We start from the raw sequence: 14,041 nt of genomic DNA, 5'->3' as shown, positions 1-14,041 counted from the left end.
CCGATTTCTATGTTTATTTGTGAACATATCTTTATGTTAATTTGTGTACGACGACCTTAATGTACTCAGTGCACAGTGCGCACTGAGTACATTCAGTCGAAATTCGCTATATGATATGTATATGACTGAACTATATACATTTTCAGTACATAATTGGAATGCTATCTTTAAGTGTATGCCTGCCACGTTGGTTCTATCATTTTTATTGATGTAAGTAACAAATTTCGTGGTAATATATTTAATTAACAATTTTTTTGAAAAATTACATTTTGTTAACAAGAAAGAATTAATAAGATAACAGTGGATCAGTAAAAATTTGGACATATTTGATTTTTTGTCTATATTGCAAAAATAGGGCTTATAAAACGATATAATACTCAAAGATTTTTTAATTTAATTCAATGAATAATGACTCAAAAGACATAATAACATACTTTATATATAGTAAGGTATGACGATAAAATCAAGTAAGAATTATATGGACTTACCGTTTTATTATTATATTTTTTGCCAAAATTACTATCAAAATATATATAATTTCACTTTTTTTCACTTTATGCTGTTAACATTTTCAAAGTATATAACTTATGGCTATATCTGAAAAGAACTACTTTAGCCTGAAAATTTCGGTAGCAGCTCCATTTATCTGAAAAGTGCTAAACTAAAACGCATGCAATTATCCTATTTTTCCCTATTACGTGATACAATAGTAATTATTATAATAATAATGTGCAATATTACGTATGCTATAGATTTATACGTATAGCAAAAGTGTAGTAATAATATTTATTATGTTCAATAATAAAAATATTATGAAAGTGTAATTTTTACGAATCGATTTTCAATCGCGAGATGTTGCCAGGCCTGTTCGAAAAGTTTTTTTGAAAATTATTCCTATATATTGCGATTTTCTCAATGTTTTAGTCGTAATTTGGATACTTCTTTGTATTTTCCTCCCAAAAAGTCCCCCCAAAATTCTAAACTCTTTGCATTTCCAAGACTATACATTCATATTTCCACCCGAGTAACCATCCAGATAACTTGTCATTCACAGAAATAAATAAGAATAACATAATACCTGGATCTAAAGAAAAAAAAAAAAAAAAACTCCAAATTTTTGCTATAATGACACTCGCGTTGATGAACATAATTGGTGCACAACAGCTACGGTATTTAAAAAGTTTACAAAACTTTTTACTATAAACTTCTTTACTATTCGCGCGTTTGCACTTGATTATATTTTCCAAGTATATTGCGATATTTAACATTGTAAGAAGAAAAAGGAGAGGTAGAGATGAAAGAAAGTGTTATGGAATTATTGCAAGCGCAACACAATTCGTTTTCAATCGTCGCCTGCCATCGTTACTACAGTACTACTACTACTATTACTACTACTACTACTGCTGCTGCCGCTGCCGTCGTCGTCGTTGCTGTCGTCGTCGCCACCGCCGCCGCCGAAAACGGGTTGGAAACAGATCTACTTGGTGCGCGCGCTTGATCTCTCACTCGTTCGCACTCACTCACTCACTCACTCACTCGAAGAAGGCGCCCTCGCTATTAACACTATCAAAAACATCAGCTCCAGCGCCTCGAGCGAACGAACGAGCGAGCGAGCGAGCGAGCGCAAGCGAGCGCCGCTGTGGCGTGCCGCATTTTGTGAGCCTCTTCCTTCTCTTCTCTACGTTGGTGCTTGCGGGGTTGTTCGGTGTGTGTCGGTTTTCTCATTTCAATCTCCGTTTTCGCGGCTCGGTCCTCGCAACGTGGCCCCCCTTAACGTTCGCATCCTGCTGTCGTTGCGCTCCTGCCTGAAATCGTAATCAAGGAGAGATCGGACTGTCGGGAGTCCGGGGGTTTCGTGTCGACTAGCCAGTGGACGCGCTATTAGCACTGCGCAGGTTAAGCCGGCGCATTTCAAGGTAACCTAAAAAGTCACAAAGCGGCGGCAGCGGCAACGGCGGTGACCGACTCAATCACGCCGCTCTCGAGCAAGCGACGCTTTCTTTGTATCTTTGTGTCTTTTTGATGAGACGTGCTCCGAATGTGTTTGCCTATAGATCGCGTTTGCGTTCGATTAAATAGTTGGCGCGGCGTCGATGTGATCACTGATATACGGCGTGAACGTCTTACCTCGTTTCGACGGACGCTGTTATGGCCGAATCTGATATATTTCCACGCGAGTAACGTCGCCGATGTTTGCCTGGGGGATAGCATCCATCTCTACTTTTATCTATAGTTTTCTTTCTTATGGAAAAATTGATACGAGTGTGATGAAACGATATAGTTTGTTTTAAATTAATACGTGCGAATGGGTTACTTGTGTGTGAAGTATTTATCTGTGTGTGACACACAAATAACATTTGCAATAAAATACTACAAATCCAGTAAATTATAGAGGTGCATTATGCATCATGATTTTGCAATATATCAAGAGAGATGTAGTAGAGGTATGATATTTTTTATTGAGTATCACGTTAGATTTTGTAAAAAGGCAGTTATAATTGATTAAAGTAAACAATTGTTCGTACAAAAGAGGATAGTGATTACTAAAGTGATATCTCATAATTGTGTGTCAATAATATACATATAAATGTATATTGCTAAAGTGAAATATGAAAATTGTAAATGACTATAACACTATTATTCAAAAGTAAACAAATGTAAGAAAGACATACTCTATTTTCCTATTTTCTATTCCTGCGTTAGACTGCACTAGAACTCTCTTTCTCACTTTCGACAAATATCAAACATACATATCTCACTTTAAGTTCCAAAGGTGTACACTAGTCCAGCCACAGAAAACAAACCTATGATTGAAGAAGATTGGCCGAATGTTGATGTGATAAGACTATTTGTATTCGAACCTAATATACATACATTCGTACTTAAAATGAAATAGATATGTTTGTAGTTTGGCGAAAGGCAAGTTTAGTGCAGTCTCATCATATAGCTACAGAGAAAATAAAAGTTCAATCGAAACAAGAAATATTAATTTAATCTTAGTTATTTATTTTGATCTTAAGTTATATTCATATATCTGTAAGTTATATTTGAGAATAATCAAATGTGAATTACTAACATTTATATATATATATATAATTTATAACTTTATAAATGTGATATGTTTTGACAAGAAAAGATATATCTATTTTATATTTCTTTGGTTAATTAATGTATTTTTTTTTATACATTTTAGGAGACGGTGTTTACTGAGTCGTGATGTATTGGAGATTCAACAGTTTTTGTCCGAAGATCAACCGAAAGTTAGTGTTGCAAAAGCAGTTAGTGTGACAAAGCGTAAAGAACAACGAGAGTGCTAAAACGTTGTACTAGTTGGACTAGAAGAGACATCTCTATTGCGAGTGTCTTATCAAGATAGTTTTTGTCATCTACTATTGTTGGAGCAGAAGGGAGAGGGAAGCAGTCGTAATTTTTCTTTGTAGTGACACTGAGAGCGCACAGTGCAAACAATAAAAATAGGGGGGGCGGTCTGCTGACCGATGGACAAACGGAAGATGATGCCCAAACGCCCTCGTATGGAGAACTTGAGGGGTCCAATCGCCAATGGACCGATCCAAACGCGACCACTGGTTGCACTTCTTGATGGCCGTGATTGTTCTATTGAAATGCCCATCCTCAAAGACGTCGCAACTGTTGCCTTCTGCGATGCACAGTCCACTTCAGAAATACACGAAAAGGTATTTAGAAAATTATAATAAAATATAATTATTATTGTAGGAAAGTATTAAAAAATATTCGAAGATATGTATAATTATACGGGGTGTCCCATAACTCTTAATTTCTTGTAGTGAATGAGGATAAAATTTTTAACTAAAAGTTTTTTTTCCCCTAATTTTGGCTCAGACCATTATTTACTAACATATTAATGATTAAAGTTTATCAATCAAATTTTGCCTAGTTGAAGTGCACAGGAATGCTATATGCTATGGAGTTCCTCGTTCTTACTGTACGTTGATCTTGATTAAAATTTTATTATAATTTTTGATACTAATAAATAAAGTGAATAAATCAATAAATGTGTGGATAAATAAATCATTTATCCATTTTTTATTTAATTATTTATTTACTAATTAATATGAAAATATAAAATTTTAATCGAGAGAATACAGAGTACAGTAAGCACGAAAAGCTCTTTGACATGCTGCGCTTCTGTGTACTTCGGCTGAGTGTACAATTTGATTGATCAACTTTAATCGTTAATAACTCGGTAAATAATAGTCTAAATCAAAATTGGAAAAGAAACTTTTAATTTAAAATTTCATCTTTCACTCTTAGAAATGTCAATTAAAAATTATGGAACACCATGTATATAAATTTGAATACGGCAAAATATTTTATGTATTAAACAATATAACACTTTTTGGTATTATATTAATATTATTAATACGAGATAAAATATTGAAGTATTAATACTTAATATTGAAATATTTCTATTAGAATGTTAAAATATTATAATTAAAATATCAAAAATAACGTAGAGTGTCATAAATAATAAATCTTAAGTTAAATTATTTAAAGAAACGATTATTTATAACATACTTGCAGGACAATTTAAATTTTAATGATTTATGAAATTTTTATACTTATCCTGATATATCATATACTCTTTTTAATTTTTACATTTTATCTTTAATATAGAATATATATTTATGTACATATTTTACGAATATAAAAAAAACGTTTGATGAACAATATTAACAAAGTATATTCTTCTTTGTTGACGTAAATATAGTTTTATGTATTAAATACTTTAATATCACATTTTTATTGAATTTTGTAATATTTTGATTTTTTCAATTATTGTTAATTTAACGAGTAAAATATTCATATGTATAATCTTAAAATTAATTTAACACTAACAATTTGTTCCAGCAATAGTGCTGCATTAGTTTCATATTTTTTTAAGTACTTATTTTTGTTTTAATTAAAAGATATTTATACATAAATGTATACTTTTAGAATTAATAATTAATATATTAATAATTTACTTTTTATATTAAATTAATTTTTAAATTATTTTTAATATAATCTTAATTCTGAAACTCTTGAATTAATTTTTGTTTTAAATTGAACTTTTTTTGTTTATAGTATTTTCAATTTATTAGTTTTATTCACATATGTCTGGTTATTATTAATATAACCTATTTGCTTGATGATATCTAAGACATATATTTTTATTTTATAACTTTTGTTTAGTATTATATTTAGTATAAATATTATTTAACATATATTTTATATATATTTTCTCTAGATCTATATATATTTTATTTTTATTTACTTGGTATTTTATATTTAATATCTTAAACAAATAATGTGTTTAAAAATAAATATAATGTTATTCACAGGTATTAAATGAAGCAGTGGGTGCACTGATGTGGCATACAATAATTCTGACGAAGGAGGATTTGGAGAAGTTTAAAACGCTTCGAATTATTGTTCGAATTGGTTCCGGTGTAGACAACATCGATGTCAAAGCAGCTGGTGAGCTTGGCATTGCAGTATGTAATGTGCCTGGCTATGGGGTTGAAGAAGTGGCTGATACTACCCTTTGCCTCATTTTAAATCTTTATCGGCGCACTTATTGGCTTGCCAACATGGTGCGCGAAGGCAAAAAGTTCACAGGACCAGAACAAGTAAGCTTTGTTTTCAAGTATCATGTTATTATATATATATGTATATTATAAATTAAATTAACAAAACTATTGTAAAAGTGTTCTATTTTAATCTATCATCCATTTTTATCTGTTTAGTGTAAAGTTTAATCAAACATATATTCAGACAAAAGTTATATGCCCTGACGGGGAACAAATATTGTAAAATTAATTTAAAAAAAAATTAATTTTTTATGGGTATATGAAAATTATGGCCATTTTTTTAATTGACATTGTATGATTTTCTTACATAATGTGATTTCTCTATTATTTTACACATAAAATTATTAAAGTAAATTTATTGAAAAATCAATAACTTATAAACAAAAAATATTTTTAATCGCGTACATGTAAAAATACAATCAATAAGAAATAAAGGCCTATAACAGTCAAAGCTAGATCTTTAAGAAATTATATTATGTAAAAATTTTACATTTAAAAAATGGCTATGATTTCTACATGACTATAAAAATTGATTTTTCCCAAATTAATTCTATCATTATTTGTGCTTCGTTAGACTAAACAATTTTTGTCTGAAGATATTTTTAATTTGATCTTACTCTGCAAAGATTTTTTTGTTAAGCTAACAGAATATAAAATGAGCGGATTAAAAAAAAAGACATTAAACTATTTAATGTTGTGTTAATTTGTGGTAAAAATATAATTTTGTGTCATATCCCATTTAGAACAGATTTATAGCGCTGCAAATAATAATTTTTGCAAGATTTTTGAACCGAAAAAATCATATACGCTGAGATATTAATAAGTATTGTATTCATAACTACGTATTCTGTTTTTAGTAACTAAATTTTGCCTATATTTTCCTTAAGAGAAAAAATTATAATTTATAAAGCCTAATTTTTTTTAAATCAAAATCAATAATAAGAAGACATTCTAAACTTTAAAATATAAAAAAAAAACTAATTTATTAATAAAAAAAATTAATAGAAAAAGTTACTATTTATATGATAGAAATGATATATTCTCTTCTTCCCAATGTTGGATACACCCATATTAAATATACTTCTATAGTTAGATCTGTATTGTATTGTTGGAAATACATTAATACTGTTTGAAATGGCTTTGTAATTTTCTGTATGATTTAAATTTTTCCGCGCATTTTGCTTGGCGCGTGTATTTTAGGTGAGAGAAGCGGCGACTGGTTGTGCAAGGATACGGGGCGATACGCTGGGTATTGTTGGCCTCGGTAGGATTGGTTGCGCAGTTGCGTTGCGTGCCAAAGCTTTTGGCTTCACCGTCATCTTTTACGATCCTTATCTATCGGATGGTATCGAGAAATCATTAGGTCTCACCAGAGTTTATACATTACAGGTTTGCAACTGCATATGTATATTGAAGTTAATTGTCGCTCAAAAGTATTTGCCTATCTTGAATTTTCTATGATTTTTATACGTACCAAAATTCGGTTTTAATTCTACTACACTCTCTTACATGTCGTTCCTTTACTTCAAAAATGACACAATTAAAAAAGAATTTTCGAGTTATTAACATGAATTAATACCCTATCAGTTACCAAAAGTAAATTAACTTAATCAAAAAATTGTCCAAATTATTATGATTCAAAAAGAATTCATTTTTTTAAGAATTATAGAACACAAAAATAACAGTGAAATTTGATCATGTTGAAAATATTTCTTTTTCTTTCGATATTAATTTGCGAAGAATGTTATGAGGCTCTTTGGTGGTCTAATGGTGAGAATATTTGCACTGAATGCAAAAGATCCGAATTTGATTCTCGAGATAACTTTTCGCAATTAAATTATTTATAAATTTTATGCTAAAATTCTTTTAAGATGCGCGCGTATGAGCATACAATTGTGAAATTACATATGGTTATATTACTATTTCGGCTTTGGTTTAGTGCTGTGTTTCAAAACTGTCAAATATAATATTAGACGCATAGTTAGCTTGAACTGGAAATTGTATAAATTCACAAAATAAATATGATTAGACACGAAGAACCTCTTTGATCGAATATGGTCTTTTTTTACTTACGTATGATTACTTGATTAGTTAATAATTTCCTGTCTAATTAAAATAGGTCTTTTTCTAGGAAACTCAATTTTTTAAATTGTGTTACTTTTAAAGTAAAAGAACAATATAAAGTAAAATATTGAGCTAAACATTATTATTATTATTATGTCTAACTAAACTTTTTTACTAATTTAAAAAGTTAAGGAAGATGATTGAAATTATTTAATTAAGAAAGACAGAAAATGAGCAAATATTTTTGAGGGTGTAAGCTAAATGTAAACTAATTCTAGACATTGCTGATATTTTATCCACTTTGAAATATTACTTTTTTGACATAATATGAGCCAGAATTTGTTACAGAATTTAAATGCAGTGTGTATATTTTACTTATTATTTATTTTGTGTTTGGTCTAAATTTTATTATTGAGAAAATCAATTTAAACTATTGCGTCCATTCAGAAATATAAATTTTTTAAAATTTGTAAATATGATACAATAAAATATAAATTTCTTATTTCTGAACGAAACATAAATTCTTTAAATATTTGAACAATGATTTGTAATTATTCAATTGATTTGGATATTATTCAGAAACTGATTTAAGATATTATACGTGCAAATATGAAAGATTTTTAATGTATTATAAACTTTATGATGTATATTGTATTAAGCAATGTCTAATATTTTAGAAATTGATTTTTGAAATCACTTGTAAAGAAAAATTTACATGAACATATTTTGTGTATGTGTGCGTGTGTGTATGCGTGCGTGTGTGTATGCGTGCGTGTGTGTGTGTGTTTATATAATCTCAAAGGCCTTATTTCAGAGAGATACAGAGTGTAAAAAATTCTATGAAATTATCGTTTCTTTTTCTTAAATTATCTTAAAATTCTTTAAGAAAAATGTAATAAAATAAATTGTAATAAAATGAAAAGTGTAAAATTTGATTTGCCATACAAGTTTGAAGTGGTTAATATAATATCCAAATTCTATTTCTGTATTGAGATATTACAAAACGGCAATTTTCATCCATCCATCCATAATAAAAAAATCCTTGTGTACCACGAAATTCGCTTAGTTCGATCCTTTCCGTGTACGTGATTGGTCGATGTTGAGATAAATGAATATGAGATATGTCAAAGAGGCGCGCGCATAGCGAGCGCCGTTCAATTTCAATGGGAAAGTGACAGTTATAGAAATATTTAGTAAATAAATGCAATTGAGAGAGCGAAATTGCGAGAAGGAGAGCGAAAAAGCGAGAGAGATAACGAGAGGTTGAGAGAGTAAGCGAGAGAGCGTAAGTGCGAGTAAGAGAGCGAAGGAGCGAGCGAAAGAGCGAGATTGCGAGGAGAGCGAAAAAGTGAGAGAGATAACGAGAAGTTGAGAGAGCGAGCGAGTGAGCGTAAGTGCGAATAGAGTGACAGTGACAGTTTTATAGAAATATTTAATGAATCGAAATGAGTTGAGTCTTGAGATACAGAGTGTAAAAAATTCTATGAAATTATCGTTTCTTTTTCTTAAATTATCTTAAAATTCTTTAAGAAAAATGTAATAAAATAAATTGTAATAAAATGAAAAGTGTAAAATTTGATTTGCCATACAAGTTTGAAGTGATTAATATAATATCCAAATTCTATTTCTATATTGAGATATTATAAAACGGTAATTATACATAAAAAAGAAAAGGTAATGTTTATTTACTCTTAAATAAAGTTTTCAAAATCATATGTTTATATAAATTTTTCTTTAGAATATTTCTAGTTTAAAAATAATGAATAATTTGTACAAAATACTGTTATGTACAGTATAAAATGCAATATTTTATAAAAATTTGTAAATTATATATAAAAATTTCTCAATATATATAACTATTAATTAATTTTTTAATTGATATTATTTTTTATTATGTTCCAGGATTTGCTGTTCCAATCAGATTGTGTATCTTTGCACTGTACTTTGAATGAACACAATCATCATTTAATAAATGAATATACTATTAAACAGGTATTAAAAATTATAAACATTTGTAAACATTTTGTTTAGTATATAGTATAGAAATGTTTTATTGAGACGATTTAATTGTATTAATTTAATTATTTTACATAAAGTCAATTTTGATTGTAAATAAGATCCTTTTTAGATGATATTATTTATATTTATTTTTATTTTATTATTTATATTGATAGATGTATTTGTAGAAAAATGATTTTCAATTGCATTTCAATTTCTTTATATTATGAATTTTGTGAAACTGTCATATATATGTATGTTTATATTTTTACATGAAATTTTAAATTTATCTTGTTTAAATTATGGAAATGGAAATATCAATATATATAATTGTATAATTATAATTTTTTAATTGCAATAGTACATGATATAACATTATAATTACTAATGTAATATGTAATTATAAAAAATTGCATTGTCTTTGTTTTAGATGAGACCAGGAGCATTTTTAGTCAATACAGCACGAGGTGGTTTGGTGGATGACGACGCGCTGGCCGCGGCGCTCAAACAGGGTAGAATTCGCGCGGCAGCGCTAGACGTCCATGAAAATGAGCCATACAACGTCTTTCAGGGTCAGTCTGCGAATCAGTGTGAGTCTTATCTGTCTCCGCGCCTAACCCTGTCTCAACTGATTAGCTTTAACCTTCCTTTAAATTCCTTCCATAATAAAACGAAAAAACCGACACACACTACCAGTCATGAAAATTCAGACAAAAATAAGAACATAAAACAGCAATTGTATTATATTCTTTTTTATGTTTAGAGTATTTGTGTATATACTAACAAATTGCAAAAATTTTATGAATAATTGTTAATTTTATATGTTCAAAAAATGTATTATTCTTATTTTGTAGAACATTGTAGTATAATCGATAAATTTCATAAATTTACTCAGAATCAGACAGTAGGCTTATGCTATAGTATCTTATATTTTTACCAGTCCTGATATGTTTTCTGAACGATTTTTTTTAATTTAATGGTTACACTATTGATGTTCTACAAATTAACACATTTTGCCATATAAAATTAAAAATAATTTATAAAACTTTTACAATTGTGTGTGGTTCTTATACAAGTACTCTAAAATATATAAAAGAATAACATAATCGATGTTTTATGATATTCTAATTTTTTATGACCATTGGATAAAATAAAAATTTGCGAGTGTGTCTAAACTTCCATGAGCGGCAGTGAAAATCTTTTCAAATAGAGAAACAATGAGGATGTATATTTTACAGTGAAAATAATTTTATAACTTTATATAATATACAAAACATTTCTATACTACATGTAGAATGTGTCACAATTGGGATAGTTTCTCTGGTAATTACTCTATTAAAGAAAGAAAATACAGGCAAAAATTAAATGGTAAAATAATGATTTATTTTTCTTAACTTATTTTTTTCGTAAGTTAAATTTACGATGGACCTGAAAAACGCGATTACATTTTCTTTTAAATTGAATTTTATATTTTTTTTTTGCATATAATATACCTTTTAAAATAGATTTTCCTGAACATTCTTCAAGTTATATCTTTGCGCCAATTGATTTATCTTATTATTCTGTACATAAAAGTATTAAGATACAATTATCAAAAATTTATATTTTATATTTCATGTTAAAATATACTAGAATAAAGTGTGTAAAATACTTTTCTTGTGAAATATTTGTTAAAGCATTTTTTCTATGTATGTGTATACTACACACACACACACACACACATTGTAATATTTTTGCACACATAGAATGTTCAGAAGAATCTATAATAATATACGATTCCATATTAAAGAAAAAAATGTAATTGTATTTTTTGCACTTCGAAAAAAAATAAGTCAATAGAAAAATACACTATACCATTTAATTTTTGTACCATTTCTGTCTTTAACAGATTCTACAATTTGTTCCAATTACATGTCGCATTCTGTATTATAATATGCATATATAACATATATAGATATCCACACACATACACACGCACACGCGCGCGTGCATGCACACACACACACGCACATGCACGCACGCACGCACGCACACACACACACACACACACACACACACACACACACACACACACACACACACAGCATGTATATAAATTTTTTTAATAAAGATTTTATATAATATAATAATTAATAAAAATGAGCAAAATTAAACTATTAATTTTTTTTACATTTAATTTTCTATGGATTTTATTCTTTATGTTTTATATAGAATATGTAAAGTTAAATCCTGCATTTTTTGTACATTCTATAGTTATTTGATCAAAAACCTGTAATTTCATTTTAAAGAATACCAATTCATTTTCACTGTGTCATATATATTTTCTGAGAAATTGTACTTATATAAACTTACGTTAAATTCAGATATATATCTGATTTTCTTGATCGTCAATGTATATTGTATAGGTCCATTGAAAGATGCACCCAATCTTTTGTGCACTCCACATGCCGCCTTCTACAGCGACGCGAGTTGCACCGAATTACGTGAGATGGCAGCGAGTGAAATACGACGGGCGATCGTCGGACGCATACCCGACTGCCTACGCAACTGCGTGAATAAGGAATATTTCCTTTCCTCGACCGGGTAAGCGCCCTCTCTCAGCCAGACTTTGCCTGTCTCCCTCTGTCTCTCGATTTAAGAATAATAAAGTCTCTTACAATTTGTTGAATGAAAAGAAAAATGTAGACAGATATTTTTATATACATATACGTACGACATACATACATACATACACACATATATATGTTATATATATTATATATGTACATATATATATCACAGTTACATATGGACGCATATATATTATATTTACATTCCTCTCTCTTCTTTTTTCTTTGATTGCATACCACCGGGGGAAAAGGGATACAGTGTCTGTCACGAAATTGATCAAATTCATGCAAAAAATTGTCTATAAATATATATCATATATTTTAGAAATGTTATTTGTACCTTTCTGAGATACTATAAGCTTGAATGTGCTAAAAATGTATCATTTATATTTTTTCTGATAACGCGAGCTATGAAAATTTGTTTTTATACATGTGCCTGCTCTCTTCTCCCTCCTTCTTATTATATTAAGGCTCCTGGCCCCTCGCTACAATGCTATGTTAAGTTATAATATGTTAGAAAAATGATATAAATTTCGTTCCTTGCACATTATACAGTGTGTTACATAACATTACAAACTGAAGAAACATGTTTCTGATGTAAATTGAAATAAAAAAATAAACATGGGTCTAGTTTGAAATGATTTTCTATCTTGCTTAGTTATCACCGGATCTCACACCTTCAGATTTTTATCTGTGAAGCTCTGAATAGTTTAATGTAAAAAAATTAATATTCGAGTTGAATTAATACAGCGTATTAATGATGCATGTGAACAAATCTTAGAATAGAAGCAATCTTGATATTCTTTATGATGCGATTACTCAATCCAATTTAGTTTCATCATACTCTATATATCACATTCCATGTATGTAGATATGGTGAATCAAAAAATAAGATCAATATTCTCGTTACGTATGCAAGTAAAGCTACAGCAGATTTATAAATGGAATTTGAAGGAGCCATGTGATTTTAGGTACAAGTGGCTAATTTAATCGAGAATCTTTTAAACTTAGTTACACAGCACTTTTAAACATATAAACATGTCCGTTCGATTGTTTGAATTCTTCGAGTAGCGAAGTGTGATTAGATTTTTATGAGCTGAGGGTGTGCAATCCGCTCAAATATATCATAGGATATACTTGTACAATATATTTATTTTACTTAGCGAAGACAAATGTATGATCCAAAACGTGCGTACAACCAAGTAAAAAAATTTTTAACTGATAGAACAAGTGTGTTTTGATGAAGTTTGCTCGGGTTGCTCGTCCATATTTCATATACAGGATCATCTGGATCGCATCAATGTCCTCATTAAAGAAAATTATCAGATTACTCTTTTTGAATTCGCTGAAAAAGTAAGCATTAGCTGTGATTCTTCAAATGGACTTAATTATATTGTTTTAAAAAGTTTCTGATGTCGGCTATAAGTATTTTCAAGATCAAACCAATATCACCACATGATGGAAAAATTGGTATCCTACAATTTTCGTATGAACAATTTTTTCGGAAATTTCTTTTTCTGAATAATTTAGTGTCTCGATTTTTTTGTGATACCAACTGATGGCAATCTCTAGAAATTTATATTTCATCAATTATTGCAAAAATTGCAAAATTATAGAGGACTTACTGACTTGGTTTTTGATTAGGAATAACACTATATGATTCGTGGGTGGACTTTAAGAAATACTCTGTATATATATATGTGTGTGCGTGCGTATACACATATGTATGTATTATATATATATATATATATATATATA

The 14,041-nt window shown here is 29.1% G+C and overlaps 1 protein-coding gene across 3 annotated transcripts in view; it reads left to right on the top strand.

Moving 5' to 3' along the window:
* Positions 1–14,041, top strand: part of CtBP (C-terminal binding protein) — a 54,339-nt gene that overhangs the window by 23,501 nt on the left and 16,797 nt on the right. For all 3 annotated transcript variants that reach the window (XM_018551450.1, XM_018551448.1, XM_018551449.1), the window contains exons 2-7: positions 3,194–3,695; positions 5,364–5,651; positions 6,813–7,001; positions 9,579–9,668; positions 10,105–10,264; positions 12,080–12,257. In XM_018551450.1, the coding sequence (XP_018406952.1) occupies positions 3,498–3,695; positions 5,364–5,651; positions 6,813–7,001; positions 9,579–9,668; positions 10,105–10,264; positions 12,080–12,257 (1,103 nt within the window). In that variant the 5' untranslated portion in view covers positions 3,194–3,497. The remainder of the gene's footprint in view (positions 1–3,193; positions 3,696–5,363; positions 5,652–6,812; positions 7,002–9,578; positions 9,669–10,104; positions 10,265–12,079; positions 12,258–14,041) is intronic.

This window comes from Cyphomyrmex costatus, unplaced genomic scaffold (assembly GCF_001594065.2).
Source record: "Cyphomyrmex costatus isolate MS0001 unplaced genomic scaffold, Ccosl1.0 scaffold14, whole genome shotgun sequence".
NCBI classification, from domain to species: Eukaryota; Metazoa; Arthropoda; class Insecta; order Hymenoptera; family Formicidae; genus Cyphomyrmex; species Cyphomyrmex costatus.
The sequence above is the reverse complement of the archived record's forward strand: the minus strand, read 5'-3'. Positions and strand labels throughout refer to the sequence as shown.